At 38.2% G+C, this 25,543-nt stretch overlaps 2 protein-coding genes and 2 long non-coding RNA genes across 5 annotated transcripts; 3 read left to right on the top strand and 1 right to left on the bottom strand.

Moving 5' to 3' along the window:
* Positions 1-278: 278 nt before the first annotated feature.
* On the top strand, positions 279-4,173 carry LOC131016559 (uncharacterized). The gene is made up of 3 exons (XR_009099072.1): positions 279-822; positions 3,128-3,189; positions 3,886-4,173. It is a non-coding gene; the product is annotated as an uncharacterized LOC131016559 (long non-coding RNA).
* A 2,099-nt stretch (positions 4,174-6,272) lies between these two features.
* LOC131016560 (uncharacterized) lies at positions 6,273-10,167 on the top strand. Its single transcript, XR_009099073.1, has 3 exons — positions 6,273-6,816; positions 9,122-9,183; positions 9,880-10,167. It is a non-coding gene; the product is annotated as an uncharacterized LOC131016560 (long non-coding RNA).
* Positions 10,168-11,073: 906 nt separating this feature from the next.
* Positions 11,074-12,577, top strand: LOC131016545 (uncharacterized). The gene has a single exon (XM_057945263.1). The coding sequence runs from the start codon at positions 11,288-11,290 to the stop codon at positions 12,383-12,385; it is 1,098 nt and encodes a 365-aa protein (XP_057801246.1). The 5' UTR covers positions 11,074-11,287; the 3' UTR covers positions 12,386-12,577.
* Positions 12,578-13,187: 610 nt separating this feature from the next.
* Positions 13,188-18,829, bottom strand: LOC131016544 (vacuolar cation/proton exchanger 3-like). 2 transcript variants are annotated; one of them, XR_009099064.1, is made up of 12 exons: positions 18,307-18,710; positions 17,707-17,774; positions 17,574-17,602; positions 16,538-16,734; positions 16,230-16,442; positions 14,921-15,049; positions 14,679-14,795; positions 14,528-14,581; positions 14,284-14,400; positions 14,114-14,204; positions 13,895-14,015; positions 13,188-13,681 (listed from the first exon to the last, which is right to left on the bottom strand). XR_009099064.1 is itself a non-coding variant. In XM_057945262.1 (12 exons), exons 1-11 carry the CDS (start codon positions 18,595-18,597, stop codon positions 13,951-13,953), a joined length of 1,371 nt encoding a protein of 456 aa, XP_057801245.1. In that variant the 5' UTR covers positions 18,598-18,829; the 3' UTR covers positions 13,188-13,601; positions 13,944-13,950. The 2 variants fall into 2 exon arrangements, 1 of the variants encoding a protein (XP_057801245.1); XM_057945262.1 differs by having other exon boundaries at positions 13,188-13,601; positions 13,944-14,015; positions 18,307-18,829.
* Positions 18,830-25,543: the final 6,714 nt, after the last annotated feature.

The following is a 25,543-nucleotide window of genomic DNA, read 5'->3' as shown; positions in this document are numbered from 1 at the left end:
CCCTTATCATTTATGGGCCCACTCTCACAACACATTTATCATTTTTATATTCTATATTTACTTTTTTTACCACTCATCATCTATCATTTTATTTCACTCACAACACCATTATCAGCTTTTTTAGTTTCCGTATCGAGCATCATATGAAAGTTTATTTCGTGGACGGAGGGAGTATGATTGTAGTAGCCCACTCTTTTAATTATGATTAAAACTAGTAAATGCAATTTTTATAAATGAATCCAGTTTATGCTGTTTGAGATTAGTATAGCACCAACAGGTTTTAATGTGCTTTATATCGTATGTACTTATGTGATATATTTATGTGTATGAACATCATGAAGATTATTGACTATGATAAATCATGTGTACGTCTATTCAATATATACAATTAAGTGTCATAAATCATAGTGATGATGTGTGTATATGTGTAATATAATAACTCTACATTATTGATGTGCTAATAGATAAAGCAAAATCAAAGTTTAGATAAGTTATTTTTTTCATCTTTTGCTAATGATGTACACGTCTCTCTCCACCAACTCTTACTTTTTCCAACTCCACCACCCTTTGCTCCACCAACTATCAGCCACCACTCCACCATCATTTGCTTTCCACCCAACAAATGCAATGCTTGGCTTCAATGCTTTCTTCTTCTTTGATTAAGTTCACCTGAAATAAAACAAGAACCATCGTTCATTACAGTTAATCTCCTATTAAAACCAATCTACTATAGCAAACAGTACAGCAACTAAGCCAAATAACTTCAAGTTTCTATCCACTGATTCAATCACACAGCAGCCACCCAAGCACAAGGATCCACAGGTAAATACTAAGCACTATTATTTCGAATCCAGTACGCATATCATCCAACAAGCATGAAGTGAATAGCATAATCAGTTCCAGATGATATAAGACTCTCATAAGCATGATAGACATAACAGACGCGGGCTTTATCATGTAGAACACCAACCACTGTTGTGAACAAGTGACAGTTCATATGAAATTTTAAACGAGCATAATTTGAGATGTAAGCAAAACAAGAAAATTACACCTTATCTTTGCCTATTTCACGTTAAGAACCGATAGAAAAAGGAGCGAGATTATTTTTGACTTAGCTTTAGAAGGGAGCGGGCTGCTGCCCTGCTCTGATTTGAGGAGACGACTCGACGACGGAGTTTCCATCAACATCGGAATGGGAGAATCGCCGCTGCAGCAAGTTTTCCCCTCAACTCGCCGATTCTGGATGGAAGCAGGGGCGGCATACCTTCATCAAAACCAGCAGCAGCGTGGCTGAACCGAAGGCGAGAACGACCAGCAGTGACTGATTCGCCGGATCCCGGAGCCGCGGCGGCGGACTCCTCGGCTGAGGACGGATCGAGAGAAAGAGATGGCTGCGGTGCGTGAGTTGATGCGAAAGAGAGAGAAGAGGTGGAAGAAGCAGACGATCCCTGGATTCCGAGCGGCGGCTGCTCCCCGGCGGTTGGGACGGCCAGAGCAGCGGCAGACGAAGCCCTCGGCGGCCTGACGAGCAGCGGACGCCGCTGCGAGTGAAGCGGCACGGTGTATCTCGCCGGCCTTCTAGTTGCAGTGGCGGCAGTCTTCGTTTCTCTGGAAGAACTAGGGCTTGGTTCTAGCCCCATCATCCGTGCGCTCTAGCGACTGATCGAGACTCGAGAGGGAGAGCTGAGGTGGTGATTTCTGAATTGAGAGAAACTAGGGCACGATTTTGGGGACTTTGCGCTGAGGAGAGAGAACGGCGGTGAGGTTGGACGCCGGTCGGAGAAGAGGCGGCGGCTGAAGTCTCGACTGATTTTGAGAGAGACCGCGATTGATTTTTGAAGAAGAGGGAGAGAAGTCTCGACTGGTTTGAGAGAGAAGGAGGAATCGGCTCCTTGAGAAAGAGAGAAGCCGAGAATTGAGAGAGAGAGAAATAGTATGGGTTGTGTTTTATTTGGGCCATTCCCTTATGTGATTTGGGCCATTTTATGTGGGCCGAATTTTGGGCTTGTTTTTTTAAAAACTTGGGCTTTGTTTAATTTGTTTTGGGCTTTCCTTATAATTAATAAATTGGGCCGATTTTAATTACTGTATGGGCCTCTGATTTTAATTTAAGTTGGGCCTAATTTATTTTATTCTACAATTGGGCCTTCGTTTTTAATTATTTTGGAGCTTGATTTTATATTATTTGGGCTTCCATATAGTAAATTCGAACTGGGCCATTTCCTTATGAAATTTGGGTCGAATCATTTTTTTTAAGTTTAGGCTTCAATTGTTTTAAAAGAATTGGGCTGAGATATTGTTGTTAATGGACTATTATTCCAAATCCCAATTATATTGTTTGGGCTCGAATTTTTTTTTAATTGTTTTGGGCCAAATACTTTTAAGATGGGCTTTAATTCTTTTAAAAGATTGGGCTTGAATTGTTTTAAGTTTGGACTGATGTAAAGTTGTGATAGACTTTTTATTCCATGTCACAAATAAATTCACCGGGCCTGTTTATTTCTTCATGGGGCCGATTTTATTTGAATAAGTAAGCTAGATTAATTCTTTTCAGCCCACGTTAATATGGACTTCTCCATTATTTTAAATTATACTGTTACGGCGCTTAAATTCGAGCCATTCACGAATAATTATCAGGCTGCCTTATTGAGCCTCTTAATTATTGAGCTTATAATATTGTTTCCTTTAAGGCCAAAATTATTATTTTGAGCTGCCATTATTTATTTGAGTTAAGCTACTCGTTTTATTTAATTAATTGGCTACTCTCTTTTGAGCCTATTAATTATTTGAAGTTACGCTAGTAATGATGCTTCTATCGAAAAGCCCGATAATTTCTACAAGGTCACACCTCGTTTAAAGCCGAGTTAGTCCTTTTTCAATCAAGTACAAATGCGAGGTTTATTTCACGACTAGAATATTCCGATGAGGAAGGAAGAATCACAGTTTTATTCGACCGCGCTAGACGAGAATTAGCTAAATCTATTAACGAGGATTAATAGTAGAATTCCCGATTATCGCTCAGAGTATTAGTTCATGCATACCAGATTCATGCATAGTTAATTACGCTTTCTCATTAATTGAGAATTTTCCTAGAGACAATGTCTTATTTTACATTCTCGTGATTAAGGTCAAGCGCGAGAGTAAGAACTATTCAAGAAGTCACAGTACTTAGCAAAACTTTGCTATCAGGTGGGCAATTTCTTACGCGTAAATAAAATGCTATGCATGTGTTATGCTTTAAAATGCAAATTGGATCTTCAAGTATGGTATGCTTTATTACGCTTAAATGAGTTAAGCTTTATTATGCTGCACGTTAAATGATTTACGCTATGCTGTTTATACTATTTACGCCCTATGTAATTTACGCTTGATTACACTTATTTACGCTTGAATGCTTTACGCTGATAAGTTTATGCTTATGTTTGATGCTTGCGTCTGTTGGGGGAGGCCTCCCTCAACAGTACGATGCCGTGTCCGTTGAGGAGGGCCTTCCTCACGGCGCGATGCCCGTGTCCGCTGAGAGAGGCCTCTCTCGCGGCGCGATGCCAGTATGCCAGTATGCCAGTGTTACAGCGTCTATTGGGGGAGGCCTCCCTCAATAGTACGATGCCGTGACCGCTGAGGGAGGCTCCCCTTCACGGTGCGATGCCCGTGTTCGTTGGGGAAGGCCTTCTCCACGACACGATGCGTGTTGATGATTGTTAATGATGAAGAATGCGCTCATCCTGTTTATGAATATGGAAATGTTTAATGAGCAAAGGATTTGAAAGAAACTCATGCCTCTTATGCGATATTGTGAAATTGTTAATGATGTTATGTTATATGCTTGGCACTGCCCACTGAGTACTCTTGTACTCAGCCCTTCGTATGTTTATGTTTGTGCAGGTTGAGCTGTGATGGGCGATGAAGTGTTGTTGCTGAGTGGAGTTTTTGTTGAACTTAAAGTAGGCTCAGAAAGGATACATGTCTTCATACATGTATCTCAGTTATGCATTCCGCTGTAAACACTGATTATTTCAGTTACACCTTCCGTTGCAAACTCTGATAATGTTTTAGCCAAGCCCCTAACGATGCCTTTTTCCTTTTAAGGAATATAACGCTTATACAAGTTCGTTGAGTACCCTTTTTATGCGAACTATGCCTTTTTCCTTTTTAAGGAATATTTCACGCGTATTCAAGCTCTTTGAGTATTCTTTTATGCACCCCTTTCTAAACCCGCTTCTTAATTTCCCTTCCCCAGTCATGGTTTTCCCGGATTAATTATCCTTAATTAAGGCCGGTCGTGACAGAGTGGTATCAGAGCAGTTCGTTTGCTCTGAGCCTAAGAGTTTATTTAAGCCAAACTTAGAATGGATCACTAAAGTGTCTAGAGTTCCATTGACAAAGCTCAGCACTTCATCGCATCACACTCAACGAAGCAGAATGGTAAGCTATTCCAAGTTTTGAGTTAATGTTTACAAAAAGTGAGAATTATCGTAATAGCAAAGTGAGTAACTGTTAATAGCTATGTTATGTTGTTATTGAATGAAAAGATTTACGTAAATGCGATTAAGTATGCCTATGGAATGAATCCATATGAACATAGAGCTATTAAGTTATGAGCTCACCACTACTACAGAACATAGAAGCAAACATAGAAGAAATTAGATTGTATCTTTTGGTGGCTATAGTGAAGGCAGCAAGATAAGTGATGCGTATATAATAATTTTTAAGCTCATGATTTTATAGCCGCTATAAATTTCCATGACTTATGCCTAAGTATCCAGTTTAGATTATGAGATATTATATGCTTAAGAATTGATATGACTCATGGAAATGAGATGCTAAGGACCCTTAAAAGCTTACTACATCAATGTTGTCATTGGAGTTATGACTTGTTTACAAGTTAGAATAAGTTAACCTGTACAAGAATTCTTTAGAGGCTTGTATTAGATTATGCTAGAGTGTACTAATTGGCACATCTTTGCTATCAGAATGCCGCCTAAGAGAGGACGCCCTGCGAAAAACAATAACAATCGCAGAAACCGTAACGCTGTACCCGAAGAACCACAAGATGCTCGAGGACATAACCCATCCCCTCCGCCTCCGACTAGGAGAGTCGAAGAACTCTTTTTAAGGCAAAATCCACCTACGTTTGACGGAACGAGTGAACCGGCTGAAGCTGAGATTTGGGTGCGTGCAATGGAACGCATTTTCAACTTTCTACGTTGTACTGATGAGGAGCGCCTATCTTGCGTCTCTTTCCAACTAACAGGATCAACGGATTTCTGGTGGGAAGCACGACGAAAAATTCTGACACCTGAACAATGGGCAAGTTATACTTGGGAAGATTTTAAGACAGGATTATATGATAAATATATTCCGAAAAGCTATAGGAAGAAGAAAGAAGCTGAGTTCTACGAGTTGAAGCAAGGAAATAAATCTGTGGTTGAATACGACAAGGAATTCTGCAACCTGTCTAGGTTTGCTCCACAACAAGTGGACACAGAGGAGAAGATGGCAGAGAAATTTTGTGCCGGTCTACGGTACGAAATTAAGATGGCTCTAGCAAGCCACGGAGGACTCTCATACACGGAGTCTCTGAACAGGGCACTTGACGTTGAAGCTGCAATGCCGTCGGACAAGTCAGCCCCATTGTTGATCTCAACGCCAAATGATCCACCAGTAGCCTCACATACTCTCAAAGGGAAGCGCAAGTGGGACAACAACGAAGACAATATCAATCAGACTAGTAAGAAAGTGTGGCAAGAATATGAACGGGCCGAACAGTTTATTCAACCAAGGTACGAGGCACAGACTAATCTCGAGCCAACTGGAGGTAACCAAGGTCAGAAAGGAATTTCACCTTGCCCAAATTGCGGTAAGATGCATAGGGGTATCTGTCGGGCTGGAACTAACGGTTGTTACAATTGTGGCCAAAAAGGTCACTACTCCACGCAATGCCCCAACAGACAACGAGGTTCAACAATTGAGAACAACCACACCTCTTTGCCAACAATACGCGGACACTTGCGAAATCAGCCTCAATCACATCAGTAAAAATCTTATGGAGACACCGCAGACAAGAGAAGCTACGCGGGAATTTGAAGACAAGATGAAGGAAAAATATCCCGAACTATTTTAACAGAGATATGCAAATTTCGGGACGAAATTTTTGTTAAGAGGGGTAGTATGTAGTAGCCCACTCTTTTAATTATGATTAAAACTAGTAAATGCAATTTTTATAAATGAATCCAGTTTATGCTGTTTGAGATTAGTATAGCACCAACAGGTTTTAATGTGCTTTATATCGTATGTACTTATGTGATATATTTATGTGTATGAACATCATGAAGATTATTGACTATGATAAATCATGTGTACGTCTATTCAATATATACAATTAAGTGTCATAAATCATAGTGATGATGTGTGTATATGTGTAATATAATAACTCTACATTATTGATGTGCTAATAGATAAAGCAAAATCAAAGTTTAGATAAGTTATTTTTTTCATCTTTTGCTAATGATGTACACGTCTCTCTCCACCAACTCTTACTTTTTCCAACTCCACCACCCTTTGCTCCACCAACTATCAGCCACCACTCCACCATCATTTGCTTTCCACCCAACAAATGCAATGCTTGGCTTCAATGCTTTCTTCTTCTTTGATTAAGTTCACCTGAAATAAAACAAGAACCATCGTTCATTACAGTTAATCTCCTATTAAAACCAATCTACTATAGCAAACAGTACAGCAACTAAGCCAAATAACTTCAAGTTTCTATCCACTGATTCAATCACACAGCAGCCACCCAAGCACAAGGATCCACAGGTAAATACTAAGCACTATTATTTCGAATCCAGTACGCATATCATCCAACAAGCATGAAGTGAATAGCATAATCAGTTCCAGATGATATAAGACTCTCATAAGCATGATAGACATAACAGACGCGGGCTTTATCATGTAGAACACCAACCACTGTTGTGAACAAGTGACAGTTCATATGAAATTTTAAACGAGCATAATTTGAGATGTAAGCAAAACAAGAAAATTACACCTTATCTTTGCCTATTTCACGTTAAGAACCGATAGAAAAAGGAGCGAGATTATTTTTGACTTAGCTTTAGAAGGGAGCGGGCTGCTGCCCTGCTCTGATTTGAGGAGACGACTCGACGACGGAGTTTCCATCAACATCGGAATGGGAGAATCGCCGCTGCAGCAAGTTTTCCCCTCAACTCGCCGATTCTGGATGGAAGCAGGGGCGGCATACCTTCATCAAAACCAGCAGCAGCGTGGCTGAACCGAAGGCGAGAACGACCAGCAGTGACTGATTCGCCGGATCCCGGAGCCGCGGCGGCGGACTCCTCGGCTGAGGACGGATCGAGAGAAAGAGATGGCTGCGGTGCGTGAGTTGATGCGAAAGAGAGAGAAGAGGTGGAAGAAGCAGACGATCCCTGGATTCCGAGCGGCGGCTGCTCGCCGGCGGTTGGGACGGCCAGAGCAGCGGCAGACGAAGCCCTCGGCGGCCTGACGAGCAGCGGACGCCGCTGCGAGTGAAGCGGCACGGTGTATCTCGCCGGCCTTCTAGTTGCAGTGGCGGCAGTCTTCGTTTCTCTGGAAGAACTAGGGCTTGGTTCTAGCCCCATCATCCGTGCGCTCTAGCGACTGATCGAGACTCGAGAGGGAGAGCTGAGGTGGTGATTTCTGAATTGAGAGAAACTAGGGCACGATTTTGGGGACTTTGCGCTGAGGAGAGAGAACGGCGGTGAGGTTGGACGCCGGTCGGAGAAGAGGCGGCGGCTGAAGTCTCGACTGATTTTGAGAGAGACCGCGATTGATTTTTGAAGAAGAGGGAGAGAAGTCTCGACTGGTTTGAGAGAGAAGGAGGAATCGGCTCCTTGAGAAAGAGAGAAGCCGAGAATTGAGAGAGAGAGAAATAGTATGGGTTGTGTTTTATTTGGGCCATTCCCTTATGTGATTTGGGCCATTTTATGTGGGCCGAATTTTGGGCTTGTTTTTTTAAAAACTTGGGCTTTGTTTAATTTGTTTTGGGCTTTCCTTATAATTAATAAATTGGGCCGATTTTAATTACTGTATGGGCCTCTGATTTTAATTTAAGTTGGGCCTAATTTATTTTATTCTACAATTGGGCCTTCGTTTTTAATTATTTTGGAGCTTGATTTTATATTATTTGGGCTTCCATATAGTAAATTCGAACTGGGCCATTTCCTTATGAAATTTGGGTCGAATCATTTTTTTTAAGTTTAGGCTTCAATTGTTTTAAAAGAATTGGGCTGAGATATTGTTGTTAATGGACTATTATTCCAAATCCCAATTATATTGTTTGGGCTCGAATTTTTTTTTAATTGTTTTGGGCCAAATACTTTTAAGATGGGCTTTAATTCTTTTAAAAGATTGGGCTTGAATTGTTTTAAGTTTGGACTGATGTAAAGTTGTGATAGACTTTTTATTCCATGTCACAAATAAATTCACCGGGCCTGTTTATTTCTTCATGGGGCCGATTTTATTTGAATAAGTAAGCTAGATTAATTCTTTTCAGCCCACGTTAATATGGACTTCTCCATTATTTTAAATTATACTGTTACGGCGCTTAAATTCGAGCCATTCACGAATAATTATCAGGCTGCCTTATTGAGCCTCTTAATTATTGAGCTTATAATATTGTTTCCTTTAAGGCCAAAATTATTATTTTGAGCTGCCATTATTTATTTGAGTTAAGCTACTCGTTTTATTTAATTAATTGGCTACTCTCTTTTGAGCCTATTAATTATTTGAAGTTACGCTAGTAATGATGCTTCTATCGAAAAGCCCGATAATTTCTACAAGGTCACACCTCGTTTAAAGCCGAGTTAGTCCTTTTTCAATCAAGTACAAATGCGAGGTTTATTTCACGACTAGAATATTCCGATGAGGAAGGAAGAATCACAGTTTTATTCGACCGCGCTAGACGAGAATTAGCTAAATCTATTAACGAGGATTAATAGTAGAATTCCCGATTATCGCTCAGAGTATTAGTTCATGCATACCAGATTCATGCATAGTTAATTACGCTTTCTCATTAATTGAGAATTTTCCTAGAGACAATGTCTTATTTTACATTCTCGTGATTAAGGTCAAGCGCGAGAGTAAGAACTATTCAAGAAGTCACAGTACTTAGCAAAACTTTGCTATCAGGTGGGCAATTTCTTACGCGTAAATAAAATGCTATGCATGTGTTATGCTTTAAAATGCAAATTGGATCTTCAAGTATGGTATGCTTTATTACGCTTAAATGAGTTAAGCTTTATTATGCTGCACGTTAAATGATTTACGCTATGCTGTTTATACTATTTACGCCCTATGTAATTTACGCTTGATTACACTTATTTACGCTTGAATGCTTTACGCTGATAAGTTTATGCTTATGTTTGATGCTTGCGTCTGTTGGGGGAGGCCTCCCTCAACAGTACGATGCCGTGTCCGTTGAGGAGGGCCTTCCTCACGGCGCGATGCCCGTGTCCGCTGAGAGAGGCCTCTCTCGCGGCGCGATGCCAGTATGCCAGTATGCCAGTGTTACAGCGTCTATTGGGGGAGGCCTCCCTCAATAGTACGATGCCGTGACCGCTGAGGGAGGCTCCCCTTCACGGTGCGATGCCCGTGTTCGTTGGGGAAGGCCTTCTCCACGACACGATGCGTGTTGATGATTGTTAATGATGAAGAATGCGCTCATCCTGTTTATGAATATGGAAATGTTTAATGAGCAAAGGATTTGAAAGAAACTCATGCCTCTTATGCGATATTGTGAAATTGTTAATGATGTTATGTTATATGCTTGGCACTGCCCACTGAGTACTCTTGTACTCAGCCCTTCGTATGTTTATGTTTGTGCAGGTTGAGCTGTGATGGGCGATGAAGTGTTGTTGCTGAGTGGAGTTTTTGTTGAACTTAAAGTAGGCTCAGAAAGGATACATGTCTTCATACATGTATCTCAGTTATGCATTCCGCTGTAAACACTGATTATTTCAGTTACACCTTCCGTTGCAAACTCTGATAATGTTTTAGCCAAGCCCCTAACGATGCCTTTTTCCTTTTAAGGAATATAACGCTTATACAAGTTCGTTGAGTACCCTTTTTATGCGAACTATGCCTTTTTCCTTTTTAAGGAATATTTCACGCGTATTCAAGCTCTTTGAGTATTCTTTTATGCACCCCTTTCTAAACCCGCTTCTTAATTTCCCTTCCCCAGTCATGGTTTTCCCGGATTAATTATCCTTAATTAAGGCCGGTCGTGACAATGATACATAGTAGGGTGGGCTTTGAGCTAATATATCTTTTAACTTTTATATATGAAAGTGGATCCAGTATCCTTGCAAGTTTGCAAAAATTACAATACGATAAAACCTTCATTTTTATACATAAATACATGAGCCGATCGCGAACAAACATGATTTATTATTACAATATTATTATAACACGCAATTGGAAATTATAATTCCAATTATCATTTAAAATGTGAAAACAAACAACTCGAGACGGTAAACAACACAACCATAAAAAGAACAACAAAAATAGGAACTCGATCGAGTGATTAATTAATGCTCCTGCGAGTAGATTGCCTCATTTCAGATCAAACATCTCCGACCAACAATCTTCACTTCGTGTATCTTCTACTCGACTCAACTCTGCTCGATTTTCAAGGCACGTTTTTCGTTCTTTGCATGAAACCTGAAGCCATTTCAATCGATGAATTAATGGGTACATGAATTCAATCTTCTGAAGCTGCAAACCTACGCTCATATATATGTGCACACAATTAATCAATATAAAACATATGGCTAATATTGCATTTTTTTTGTAAGAAAACAAATAATAATTTATAATAGTAGTGATGTACTTATCACTAACTATATATATATACACCTATAATTCAAAGTCTCATTATTCCTTGTTCAGGAGAGGTGACGAGCCCCATGTTGTTAGAGTCAGCTCCATCTGAAATAAAAAGACAATTAATTAATTTTGATGGCCACTGGTTGTAAATTTAATGAAATAAATTAATTAGGGTTTTGTTCTTACTAAGTGGAGATTGATATACAAAGAAGCAAGCTGAAATGATGAAGTAGCTTAGTAGAAGCAACCACCTCAATTATCGATCGAGTGGTGTTGCAATTAATATATTCATTCATATATAGAGATAAGTTTTTGTGATGACACTATATATATATATATAAAGAAATAGGTAGGGTGTAAATTAGGGTTAATAAGAAGAATTGATTGGCAGCCGCGGCGCAGGCAATACATGATGTCGTCGGCACTAGTCCGTTTAATTTCTCATAAATTCCTCGGACGGTGTAGAAAATTGTGCAGCGGCGGCGGCAGCAATGGAGAATTGGTTGCATCGCCATGGATGATGCTGCCCCCTTCATATATACCAGGAGGAAGGGACATGGTGTACAACTTTTACTCTCCAATCAAGGATGAAGTAGTGAGTTTGAATAACAGAGGCGGCAAGGAAGAAACACGAGTCATACATAGCCACAACATGGTGGTGGGATCTTCGCACGGCTGGCTGTCTGTAATCAACGGCAGCACCAAGGGTATGTTCCTCTCGAATCCCATCTCCGGCCGCCTCATAGAGCTCCCGCCCATAGCCGGGAAGCCATTCTCGGCGGAGGATACGGCTTTCTGTCCGTGGAAGGTGATACTCTCTTGCTCTCCCGATCAAGAAGACTGTCTCGCCCTCATGATCATCGGCTGCTCCGAAAGAGTGGCTTTCTGCCGCCCCGGCCGCAGTAACAAGTGGACTCCCCTCGGCGACTGGTTTGAAGAAAAGAAAGGTTTCCGTATCTGCCTTGATTATGTGTATTCCGCCGCACGTAAAAGCTTCATAGGCTTCGTGCATTGGCCCGTGGAATTAAAGGGGTGGGATGTTAGTGACCCACTTTCTCCAACACCGCTCCCTCTCAACTGGTTGGGTAGGATCAAATACAACAACTCAGGAGTGTGCTTCTCCTCTCCATACCTTGTTGCTCACTCCGATCAACTGTTTCTGGTGAGACGACATTACAAGGCACAAGGTCGACAAACAATTTCTTATTATGTTTATAGAGTTGATGGTGATCATTCTGGAGAAGAACTTGAATTGTGTTCCTCCTTGGATGATCTGGTCATGTTTGTGGGACTCAACCACTCCTTTGCTGTCAAGGCCTCCCTATTCCCTAAACTCAAACCCAATTCCATTTACTTCAGTGATGCCAGGTTCACCTCCAACTTCTTCCAAACCCAAATTATTGAGGTTTTCGATTACCAAAACAAGACTTGCTCCCCTCTCTATTTCCCATCCCTCCACCTGAATGATATCACTCCCATGCCTTGGTTCACTCCAGCTTTCGATTAGACATCCATTACTTCAAATTATTAAATCTTTTTGTTTTGCTTTAATTTAGTATCCAAGTATATGACTACTACAGTTTTATTTCCAGTTATGTTTATATAATTTAATAATTTCACTTGTTGTCATATGCATGTACAGGAGACTAGATAAGTCTGTCTAGTTACTCCATGTTGCTGATTTTTCCACTTTTCTCTCGCTCTCTCCGGTTATCTGCTTCCATTATCTTTGTCATAGAAATTTAGTTTGAAGGTATAGTACAATATGATAAAAGCCGCTATCAAATTACAAGTAAATGGTACAAGCATTGAGTATTTCAATTGAGAATTTATTCTTACTGTTGTGTTGATTCTAACTTTGGCTATCTTTGCCTTTCTTTAATGCATACCTGCTAAATTTAACACTTTACCAACACTTGATTCAGATATCTCCAATTTTTTAAAGAGATGTATTAACCAGACTGTTAGACAGGTATAGGAAGTTAGCAACAGATCATATCAATGAGAGCATAAAATTGAGAGAACATGATTCAGACCTTCTCATGATTGCGACTTTGGAACATTTCACAATTGCTTAATGACATTAATGCCAGCTTTTCTATAGCAGCCTCATCTGTGGAGCTGAAAATTCATACCAGAAAGTCAGAAAGAAAATTTTAACACAACTGATTATGTTTTCAGTTCGACTGCTAAAGTTTTAAAAATATACGAAGCAGATAAAAAGCCAACCATATTTTGAGCTAATATATCTTTTAACTTTTATATATGAAAGAGGATCCAGTATCCTCGCAAGTTTGCAAAATTTGTAATACGATAAAACCTTCATTTTTATACATAAATACATGAGCCGATCGCGAACAAACATGATTTATTATTACAATATTATTATAACACACAATTGGAAATTATAATTCCAATTATCATTTAAAATGTGAAAACAAACAACTCGAGACGGTAAACAACACAACCATAAAACCGTAACAAAAAAAGAACAACAAAAACAGGAACTCAATCGAGTGATTAATCAATGCTCCTGCGAGTAGATTGCCTCATTTCAGATCAAACATCTCCGACCAACAATCTTCACTTCGTGTATCTTCTACTCGACTCAACTCAGCTCGATTTTCAAGGCACATTTTTCGTTCTTTGCATGAAACTTGAAGCCATTTCAATCGATGAATTAATGAGTACATGAATTAATTCAATCTTCTGAAGCTGCAAACCTACGCTCATATATATGTGCACACAATCAATATAAAACATATGGCTAATATTGCATTTTTTGTTGGTATGAAAACAAATACTCCCTCCGTCCACGAAATGAGTACCCATTTGTGGACGGCACGGGTTTTAAGAAATATATGGAGTGTAGTGTAAATAGTTTAAGGGTCCCACTTTTTGAGTGTATTAATTAAAGAGATGTGTGGGTACACTTCCCAAAAAGGGAAATGGGTACTCATTTCGTGGACGGACGAAAAAGGAAATATGGGTACTCATTTCGTGGACGGAGGGAGTAATAATTTATAATAGTAGTGATGTACTTATCACTAACTATATATACATACCTATAATTCAAAGTCTCATTATTCCTTGTTCAGGAGAGGTGACGAGCCCCATGTTGTTAGAGTCAGCTCCATCTGAAATAAAAAGATAAATATTACAATTAATTAAGTTTTCATGGTCATTAATTGGCTGTAAATTTAATGAAATAAATTAATTAGAGTTTTGTTCTTACTAAGTGGAGATTGATATACAAAGAAGCAAGCTGAAATGATGAAGTAGCTTAGTAGAAGAACTAGTCCCTTCATATAATGAGATGTTCCATCCTGCAAATTTCAAGAATTTGTTATGTGTGTGTATATACATATAATGTATTTGAAATTTAAATTAATTTAATTATTTTACCTGCAAAGTTATAGCTGTTAATAAAATTGACAACGCTAGAGAGCCTGTCTCAAGTAGGTTAAAATTAAGATCCATGTCGATGCCGATTATCCATGACACAAGCACAGTTAATGGGACCTGAATAGTTTTCAAGAAAAATAATATTAAGAGCTTTGAAGTAATTATGGAATACAAAATAAATAAAAATTAATCATCACTACTAACTATATGTAAATGGAATTTAATTGAATATCGATAATCTTACCACGAACATGGCAATTTGAGTGGCCGATCCTAGGGCGACACCTAGAGTTATGTCCTAATTATTCGAGAAAATACATGAGATGTCAGACAATATAATAATCGTGTAATCGAAAAGAGGTAAAAATAAAATTAATTAATTAACAACTAATTACCAATTTGTTCTTGAAAGCAAAAATAATTGCTCCAGCATGTTCTGCTGCATTTCCAACTATTGGTAGTAGAATCACACTAATAAAGCTCACTGACAAACCCCAAGACTCAGATGCAGCCTGGAATTAATCCAACAAATATATGTAATAATTAATTTCACGAATATCAGATGTAATTATTGAGGATTTGCAATTTCGTAAAGTATATTTTAATTTGATGAATTAATTGGTATAAATTAACTCACTTCAATTGTTGCAACAACATATTCTGAGAGTAGAGCTACGACGCCGGTCATCAGAACTAGCCAAATGAATGCGCTCCAGAATCCGATGACCGGAGTTTCGTCGTCTCCTGCCACGTCACCATCTTCGTCCTAGCATCATACACAAGATATTTTTTCAATACACGAAATTTGTGTTACAAATTTTATAATGAATACAAAGAAAATGTTAATTAAGCAAGCATTAATTTAGTTTTTGCGACAAAGGTATAGTATTAATTTCTTCACGATCACGAATTACATATAAATGCAATGAATTTTGCCTTCATTAATTAACTACGTTAGTTAGATTAAGTTCAAATATTTTGGTGTCCTCAATAATATTGATGCATTTTCTTGGAAAGAAATATTAGTTTAAATCCACAAATTAGAAGGACCACGAAAGACACCTGTATGTAGGGCTGTCTAATTGGTTATCGGGTTTTGGATAATCCGTTAATCGAATCAAAATTTTCGGGTTTGGGGGTATCCAATAACCGAATTTTTTGGGTATCGGTTCGGTTTCGGGTATCATTTTTAGAAAAATTTCGGGTATCGGTTAACCCAATAACCGTAACGGGTTAACCGAAATAACCGAAAATTATTTAATAAATTATTTAATATATATATTATATATATTTTAATTATTAATTCATTAATTTATTTATTTTTTATTTAAAAATTGAGTCTTAGCTAAAATAAAATTATGATATGTTTAAAGTTTAAGAATAAGCTTTAGTCTAGTGGATAAGTTGCTTTGTGTATTTTCTAGAGACTAAGGTCCTATGTCCCATGAAATTAGTCTCCCTTCAATTTTCACACAAATTTAGAAAAAGATAGAATTTATATATAATTATTCTGTTTTACCCTTATTTACTATTCTACAAATTATTTTCATAGATAATGAGTAAGGTTATTTTAGTATTAAATATTTTAAATACAACTTCAATTAAGAAATTGCATTATATTTTGGGACATCTGCACTACACAAAAGTAGGTGGGAATACTACCCGCACGTAGGCAGGACCACTTGTGTGGGAAAATTACCTCAACTTTGCTGCTTGAGTTAAGCTTCATTGGCATCATTTTCTAATCTTAAGGTAAGTATGCTTCTTATAATTATTTCTCATCTAGCTAAAATAGTTTGATTTTTGCACATTTGAATAGGACAAGCTAACTCCCTGTATATATCTACCTATTTCTTCTTTTACTCAATCTTACACACACATTATATAAAAACTTTAGGTTCAATTCGAATTTATTTATTTTAAAAGAAAAGAATTATATTACTAACCTCTTGTGCCTCAAATAATTCTCGGTGAGTCCATAACTGAAAGACGAGATAAGCGATATATGCAACGAGCATAATAAAGCAACTTGCTCTCGACAGTTGAAGCGTCCCAACTGCTGCAATCTCAGGTGTTTTTCCCACAAATGTGAACATCAACGGTAGTAGATGGCACAGCAATCCCAACAACAAAAGCAACGAGTTCACATCCGCTTGTTTCTGCAATAATATCCCAAATTTAATGGAAATTAAGAATAGAAATTCATTCATTTTTTATTTTTTAATTATTTGGTTATATATGTTAAATTACTTACTCTGTCGAATTTTTGCTCTTTGGAGATGTTGACGATGCCTCCACAAAGAAGAGAGGTGCCAAGAACTAGAAGAAGGTTGGAGAGGATAGAGCCCAATAAAGAGTACTTCACAACATCAACTTTGTTTTGGACAAGTGCAAGAATGGCTATTATCAATTCTGTGGCATTTCCACATGTTGCGTTTAGGAGCCCTCCAACTGAAAAAAAATATCCATAAAATAAATTGTTATTTGAAATTATCTTTGTAATTTTATTTTATTTGATGCGATGTTTAAGGGGAGCAAAAGAGAGAATCAAATATTATGGTGAAGTAAAGTGATTAAACCATGTCCGTTAAGAAGAATTTGTGAATGTTTTTTTTTTTTATATTCAAAATATTCCAAACAATTACACTAAAAAATACGTACTAATAATTGTATTTTTTTTAATGCTCGGATTAGGAAAGTATTATCCTCATGTAAATCAATTGTCTCTACGTAGAGGCATGATTTGGTTAACTTAATTAATGAGTAGACCAACTCGATACGTGAATGGAATGCCTGACACGTAAGTTAAAACATTTTTATAGTATTTTCTTAACAAGATATCATTCCAAATTCAGAGATTTCATAATTTAGTTAAAGTACTGCCTCATTGATTTCAAAAGAATAAAATAAAATATTAATTGCCTAATTCAGAGGGTATATTGCATCGTGGCTCTAGAACCAGTTAGGCAGAAGCCTTGATATGTTTCTTAAGAGAATATCATCCAATAAAAATAATAAAAAAAAATGTTTGGATTTGACTAGAAAGACAACCACATACAAGTTACAAAGTGGTCGTAAATCTTGTACTTTTATTGCCATTAATAATTCATGTTTATGCATTTCCAAAAAAAATCCATGTTTATGTATACACTATTATTATTATTATTATTATTATTATTATTATTATTATTATTATTATTATTATTATTATTATTATTATTATCGCACCAATATTATAAAGTTTTTGGAGTATATATGAAATAATAAGATTAATTGAGATGAATAATCACCTGTTGGTCCTGTGAAGAAAGCTATTTGCCTGCGCATAATACAAAAGGAGAAGTTAGGCGCCATCTCGTGACCACTTAATTTATTGTTTCAAAGCATACATACATATTGAGAGAGAGAGATGTTTGTTCTTACTCAGTAAGAAAACTGATCCTTTCTGCAAGTGGAGTGAGTCCCAGCAGGCTCAAAGCAAATATCCATGGCTGATTAATAAAAAAACAAAAGGATAACGTAATTATTATTTTTCAGATATAAAATATTATTTGCAGGAATGAGTGAAACCTATGGGAAAAAAGAAAATATTTCTCTCTCATCAATTTCCATGCAGCTTAATTAGACAACGGTGCATGCACTAATAATATTTAGGCAAAAATTATATTTTAACCAAACTTACTAAATGCCACTTTTATCAATGGAACTCAGAGTCAGAGCCCATGATCATATTTATACATTAATTCTCAAAACCATGTGAGAAAACTTACAAACCACTATCAAAAAATTTACCCAAAATTGTAATTAAATAAATTCTAGACAAAATATATTCGAGATGAAAAGGGTCAAAAGATATTAATAAGAGTGGGTAGAAAATTTTTGTACTTATCAAACCAACTCAAACAAGCTTTTTGAACAGACAAACTATATGCAATTGAGAGCTCCAAACGAAATACTATACCAAAAATTCGAGACGAAATTAAGGATTATTAATGACGAAATTAACAAAAAAAAAAAACTGACCCTCCCAAAGTTGCGATACTCGGCAATAATGGCGAAAGGAATGGCGAGAAACAAAATGGCAAGCTTGGTTCCGAGCAAAACTTCTTGAAGATTGGTCAACAACTTGCGCAGGCAGCCGACCCGAACCTTGGAAACGAGGGTCCGATCCGATTTCTTCCGCAGGGAAGAAGAAGACATGTTATGGGCGCTACGCCCGCGCCGCTCTCTGCTCAGCAGCTTAATGTTTCCATTTTCAAGCAGCCATTGGTCAGGCGCCGCCATTTTCCCCAAATCTTGTTTTGTTGATGCCATTTTGCTCCTTCACTTCTTCACCCACTCTCTCTCTCTGCTCAAATAATTTGTAGGTTTGAAATGGAAGTGGGGAGTGGTGTTTCTTATTTGAATTTCTGTTGTGTTTTGCGCTAAATTTGTGTGCGTATATATAGAGACTCTAATAGCATCTCCAGTATGGTGTCTTAGAGGGGGTCTGAGGTGGTGGTTCCCATCTAAGACACACCCATCTTCAATGCATTGTATTTTAGAGGGTGTCTTAGATCCTCATTTCCACAAAATTCATATTTCTACACTTTTATTTTTAAATTTCAAATTTCATTAAAATTAAAATTAAACATTATTACAATAATTAAAATAAAATTAAAAACATAATTAAAATAAGATAATAAAATAAAAATTACAATAATTTCCTAATCTAAATAAGCCCTTGACGCTTGAGCACTTCTTGGAATAGGTGGTTGTGCAAGGCCAATTGTGCCTCCGTCATATTCGTCGTGTCCGTGTTCAAGAGCTTCATATCCATCACTACAAGAATTTGAATTTTCATCCACACATGTAAATGTGGGTAAAAATAAGATTATGTATGGGTATAGATATTTACCCACACATAATGCAAATGTCAACATGTGTCACAATAAAAGTGTAGAGAAAAGTTTTTACCCACACATATATTTATGTGTGGATAAATCTGTTTATATTACCTACACATATATATGTCGCCAAAAGTGATTTTTATACGTAGTTAAATAGCTTTTTTTGTCATAATATAATGCTGATGTGGAAATTACGTGAATGGTGACGTGGCATTTGATATTGACAGGTGACGATTTATATGTGTAGGTAATTGATACATCATATGTGTGGGTAATAAATTTTTATTATAATATAATGATGATGTGGAAATTACGTGGACGATGACATGGCATTTCATAATTGAGTGTCAAAAATTTATGTGTAGGTAAATGATATAATATATGCACGGGTAATAAATTTTAATAAAAAATTAATATTTAGATATTAGTAAAAATTATTATTATTTTAAATTGATTAATAGGAAAAATAATATTTATTTTTGTTATAAATAAATTTAATTATGGGTAAAATATATTTTAATATTTTTTTCGTATATTTATTTATTTCACAATTTGGTATTATTATTTTCATCTCGGCTTGCATTTTTTTGACTTCGGCGATTTGCCCCGTTTGGAGAGCATGCTCCTTCATGCTTTCAGTGACCTTCTCAAGGGCGTCGGAGATCGCGATGCCTCCCGAAGACCCTTCTCTCTTCTTCCCATTGCCCTTGTCTCGCTTTGCCGCTTATTGGCCTTGGGGCCTCGTCGTGATACTCGGCTTCGAAGAAGTGGTGTTTGCTTGGCCATCGGAGCCCTTCGACTTCTTCACGGAGTGAACATCCCCGGCTTGCGACATGAATCTTTCACACTCGCGCAGGACTTTCCAAGCTTTGATGTAGGAATTGCTTCTTGAAATTCGTCTCGAACATCGTGTGGGTTTGTTGGGTGATTTGATCGTCGCTCATACCACTCCCCCAATTGTCTTTGCAAGTGTTGTAGAAGGCCTCAAAATATTTCGTGTCCTTTTGGACACATGCGAAGTGAGATTTGAGATGATCCGGCTTATGCGTCAGCGCTCCCGGCGGTGTGAGCGCGTTGAACTTCTCCGCGATTGCTCCCCAATATTGGAGTAACTTTTGGGAGGTTCCCAAAATAGGATTGTGAGTAGCCTCCGCCCACAAGATTGTCACGAGCTCGGTCTCTTCGCTAGAGGCTTTCGGCTTCTTCGTCTCCGACGCTTCTTGGACGTTGGTGGGCGTGGGTAGATTTCCCATAGCCAAGACATTGGAGGCTTGCGAAACGGAGCAAACCCCATCATCGGAAGCCTCAAACCTCCGCCTTGTTGCTCGAGGTATTCATCGAATTCGCGATCCATTACAAGAAAAATGTAGAAGAGAGAATTGTAGTTGAGAAAATGAGAGTAGTAAATTTTAGATTGTGGAATGGTGGTATTTATAGAAGGGAAAGAAAAGAAAAGAAAAAATTAAAATCTAGAACAACCCGTTTGTGCAACAAACGGTCGAATTAAAAAAAAAAATTCAAAATGGCCGAATTTCGAATTTTAAATATAATTTTAGATTTTTTTTAAATAGGGTGTGTCCTCCGGACGCGCCACACATAAACTCCCTTCGCCCCGGGTCACCAGCTCGTCCCCGCTTCGAATCTGGCCGCGTCTCCAGCGCGGCCACCAGTTTGGTGACCCGGATCGACGCCCCCTTCGACATGCGGGGTGGAGATGCTCTAATGTTTATGTATTTATGGAAAACGCTGTTTTTTGGGTCAATTATGTTTCGTACCTTTAATTTTTAGTATTTTTCATAAAATATTATGAATTTTACTTCATCCGTTTTGACGCATTTTTGGAGCATATATTTTAGGGTTAATAGTGTTTTATGTCCTGAACTTTCAGCCTTTTTCACAAAATGTCCTAAACTTTCATTTTCACCTAAAAAACCCTGAACTTTCAGTTTTTTCCATAAAATATCCCATTATATGAAATTATGTGATAAAAAGATGAATTATCTCGCCTAAAGAAATATTTTGGGGACCTCCATTGTTGGAAAATCATATTGAAAACCACTATTGTTGGAAAACGCTGAAAGTTTAAGGTTTTTTTTTTATCATCTTTCCGTCATCGAATTTTGTATAGCGGGACATTTTATAGAAAAAACTGAAAGTTCGGGATTTTTTAGAAGAAAATGAAAGTTCGGGACATTTTGTGGAAAACGCTGAAAGTTCGGGACATACAATACTATTAGCCCTATATTTTAATAAAGAATTAATAGTGTTTTATGTCCCAAACTTTCATCGTTTTTCATAAAATGTCCCGAACTTTCATTTCCTCCTAAAAAATTCTGAACTTTTAGTTTTTTTTCCCAACTATAACGGTTCCCAAAATATTTCATTCGGAGAGATAAATCATCATTCTGTCACCGAATTTTATATAGTGGAACATTTTATGAAAAAAATTGAAAGTTCGAGTTTTAGGAAAAAATGAAAGTTTGGGACATTTTATGGAAAATGCTGAAAGTTCGGGACATAAAACACTATCAACATTTTTATAAACTAGGTGATATTATTTTTATGCAGTCTCTGCAAACTTGACCTTTTTGTTGAATCCTTCAATGCAGTAGTGAAAGAATCATTTGAGAGGAGGAGGAGCGGTTTCTTCTGCATTAGCTTTTTCTTTATCAGCTGCTTGTGAATCCTTCGGTCGTCGTTCTTCTTGACGTTGTGGAGGAACAATGGATGGTGGTTGTTGATGGAAAGTTTCGGTGTCTGGAATTTGCACTTCCTCTGCAGTCTTTAGTGCAGCTTCTTCAGAGTCCTCATGGAGTGGTTGTTGATGAGAGTTAAGTAAGATCTTGATTGGGGATGAGGAACTGTCAAGGTTCCTTTTGACTGAACCTCAAGTTCTGTAGTGATGTTCTGCTGTAGAACTAGGGGTTTCATAGATTAGGCTGGAAATCCCTTTAGCTGAGCTCTTCTGTCCTTCGAAGAGATAGATTGTTGAAGGCACTTGAGTGACGTTCTTCCAGAAGCATTTGATTCCCTTCGTGCTGTGAAGTATCAATGATGAAACTCTTGTTCCTTGACGAAGATGTCGAGAAGAATGAGACTCCTTCTTTTCTTCAGCCAGGATTTGAAGATAGGTCGTCTCCCAGTTGAATGGGCCTTCTTGGAGTAGTGCGATCAACACCAATTTGTGTGGTCTTGAGAGATGACCAGGTGAACCAAGAATGCCAAACCAGCATCTCTTGATCATTTTGGCAATTGGTCTGAGATGGGGTTGAAGTCTTGACATGCTCAAGACATCTGTAATGTTGTGATCGGTGGAGGTTTCTCCCATCAAAGTATCTCTCATCAAATTGATAGCTTCTTCATCAGTGAAGAACGGAGTTGGTCCTTCTGCTGGAAGGTTGAACAATTCTCTTGCTGCTCGTGTGACATTGACAGTGATCTTTGTTGATCTTGAGAAATCTTTGGTGATGAAGACATTGATATCTGCTGTGTAGTCACCAGTCGATTCATCAATCTTGATGCTGTCGTAGAATCCTCTGATGACCTGTTTGTTAATAAGGAATTCTGTCGTGCTTTGAAGGAATCCTGTCCATCCATGGTGATTCAAGATCTTGACGATCTTGTCATGTTCAGTGAGACTCTGAAGAGCCTCGGATGTGACGATTGACTCGTAACACACTGCTTGTTGAGAACCGGATTTCGTGGTTTTTGCCATTGGAAGATTTTGGAAATAAGATGTTTCTGCAAAAATCTCGAAGAGGTTCTCACAGAAATTGAACTGTGGATTAAGCGGTGAGAAGACGAGAGAATACACAAGTGTGATATGAAATGAATGATTTCTCTGAGATTGAGTAAATCTTATGCAGAAGATGAAACGATTTTGAAGAGAATTTGGAGGAACGTGCAAAAGGCGGTTTCAATAAACTTTTGAAATCCGTGCAAATGGAGACGTGGCACGTGGATCAATCCGCTTGTTAGTAAAAAGGGCGGGATCGTGTGAACGTGTGACAACCAAAATTAAAACTAATCTACGTGTCATATAAGAGAAAAAAAATTTAAGGATGATGACACACCAGTTTATAACAGTTATCAGTCAAGAGAGGCAAAGGAGCAATCAGTAATACATACGAACTTGTCGAGAGATACTCACACATTCACCAGTACAGGTTTTGTCGATTAGTACAGCAGAAGTTCCCCCTTAAATGGATGACTGGTTCTCTTTTAGCTACTTAGTTGATGATTGTTGCTGCACGTTCTTCTCTTGTTTCATCATCCTTCTGAACTGATGTGTTTATTCATGAATCACTTCTTCAAATATTTCTGACGTTTTGAAGTCTATCTCCGTTCCCTCAAGACGTAGCAGAATTCCTTGTTTCTGAGACTGAAGCAGTTTCAGTCTGTTGATCAGTCTGCGCTCCTGAATGTTTCTTCTATCAGCTTCGTCTTCGTCTGATATAAAGCGCATAATGATCCTTCGAGTGTCTTGCACAAAATTGATCTCTTTGATGATCTGCCTGTGCTCCCTAAGGAGATTTTCAAATCTCATTCTTAGGTCTTGATACTCTTGTCGAATCTGATCATATCTGCTCGTTCCTTCTGACTGTGAGTGGGTTGGACTCTGATTTTCTTCTGGAAAGGTGAATCTGTTGTCGTGGTCAGAATCCAATGTCCCAATCTCAAGTCCGTTGACTCCTCGAAAGTATGTATTGACATAATCGCTGGAGGAGTCTTTCTTGATCCTGTTCATGATAAGAGAAAGAAGAAAAACGCAGAACAAGAAAACGACACGGAGCATGCAATCTCAAGAGGAATCTTGAGAGGAAATTGATCAAAGAAAAATTACCCTCAGTAGGATCTAGTTCAGTTAGAACCTAATCAGAAACAGAGTGTTCTTGCGAGCAACCTGCTCTGATACCAATTGTTAGGTCCGGAGGGTTTCGAATAGGTGCATGGGGAGGGGGGGAATACACCTATGGGCTATTTTTCTTTCCTCTAAAATAGAGGGATCTCAAGATAGAGATCAAAACGAAACTTTGCAAGCAAACTACGACACCTGTTAACAGAGAAGAGTTTTGACCAACAGGGTTGACGACTGATACTGAAATACTCTTCAGTAAAGAGTTATCAGTTAAGTTACTGGAACTTAACTGATGCACGTTAAGGCTTCAGTCGAGTTTGCTAAAATAGAGATGATATAAATCTTCCTGACTATCAGAGGATAGATCAGTCAGACTGATATCATACGCAGCGGAAATAACTTTGTTTGGTAATAGCCTCGGTTGAGCACGTTGTTAGTCTTAGGTTTCTCTTTGCAGTTAATCAGAATTCAGTTTATCAGAAGTAAAAACACAAGTAAGAAAGTAAAACTGAAAGCTGTAAATAACACAGAGACTTTTACGTGGTTCGGAAAATACTTTCTACATCCACGATCGGTTGATCAGACCAACAATCCACTCCGCAAGTGCTTAACTGGTGCACTGTAAACCGGACCGTGTGCTTGCCGGTGCACACAACCGTACCATTGAAGATTCCACTCTTCAGTACTAACACTTCACTCGCGTTGGATTTCTCACTCCTAGCATGACCTTGCACTAGGATCTCACGGAGTCAGAGTACCTTCCTGAACTCCTTTTCACTCAAACACTCGATTCTATCTCAAAGGGAGGTTTGAAATCCTGCCAACTAAACTTCAAAGAACAAGTTCTTTGAAGTTCTTTGAAGCTAGTTTGACCTAGGCTTCTGGGTGAACAGATATTTACCTAAGGTCTAAGAGAATGTGTGTAATCAGCAGTGACTGATTTTGGCTTTGGAATTCTCTTCTTCGATTCAAGCTTTGGGAGGTTAGGCTTTGAGCTGAGTAGCAATTTTGGCAGAGCTTCAGCTTGTGTTGTTGAATCGGTGAAGATTGAAGTGATCCTCGAACACTACTTATAGGAGAGATCTTGAATAGATCCGTTGGCGGAGAACGTCTTCAAGATTTCTTCCGTTGGAGAGCTTTTTGAATTTGGGCTGAGGCTTCAATCTTCGAGGTTCCTTGTTTGGTGGGAACAGCTATGTTGATGAGCATGAGATTCGACGTCTTTGATAAAGTAGCCACCAAATAGGAATGACCTCTGCAGAGAGAGGAAGATCCTGAGATCTCTGCATTTAATATGGCTGTACTTTTGGAGTTCGTGGCTTCCTTTGGAACGTTGGAAGTTCAGTCCGAGGAAGAATGTTTAACTGATACTTGTCTTTAGTATCAGTCAGCTGAGTCCACGTGACACGCATTAAGTAATTAGTTCCGAACTGATTCTTCAACTGATACTTCAGTTGGTAACTTTTCATAACCAGTGGCGGAGCCAGGATTTTTTTTGGGGGGGGGGGGGGGC

Source organism: Salvia miltiorrhiza, chromosome 3 (genome assembly GCF_028751815.1).
Source record: "Salvia miltiorrhiza cultivar Shanhuang (shh) chromosome 3, IMPLAD_Smil_shh, whole genome shotgun sequence".
Taxonomy (NCBI): Eukaryota; Viridiplantae; Streptophyta; class Magnoliopsida; order Lamiales; family Lamiaceae; genus Salvia; species Salvia miltiorrhiza.
This window is presented reverse-complemented; position numbering and strand designations above follow the sequence as displayed.

Excerpts from the sequence above, each read along its gene's own strand:
- LOC131016545 (XM_057945263.1), top strand. The coding sequence starts at position 11,288 with ATGATGTCGTCGGCACTAGTCCGTTTAATTTCTCATAAATTCCTCGGA.
- LOC131016544 (XM_057945262.1), bottom strand. The coding sequence starts at position 18,597 with ATGGCATCAACAAAACAAGATTTGGGGAAAATGGCGGCGCCTGACCAA. Across the intron at positions 17,775-18,306 it reads AGTATCGCAACTTTGGGAGG|CCATGGATATTTGCTTTGAG; the intron begins GTCAGTTTTTTT and ends TTTATTAATCAG. Across the intron at positions 16,735-17,573 it reads TTTCTTCACAGGACCAACAG|TTGGAGGGCTCCTAAACGCA; the intron begins GTGATTATTCAT and ends ATTTTTTTTCAG.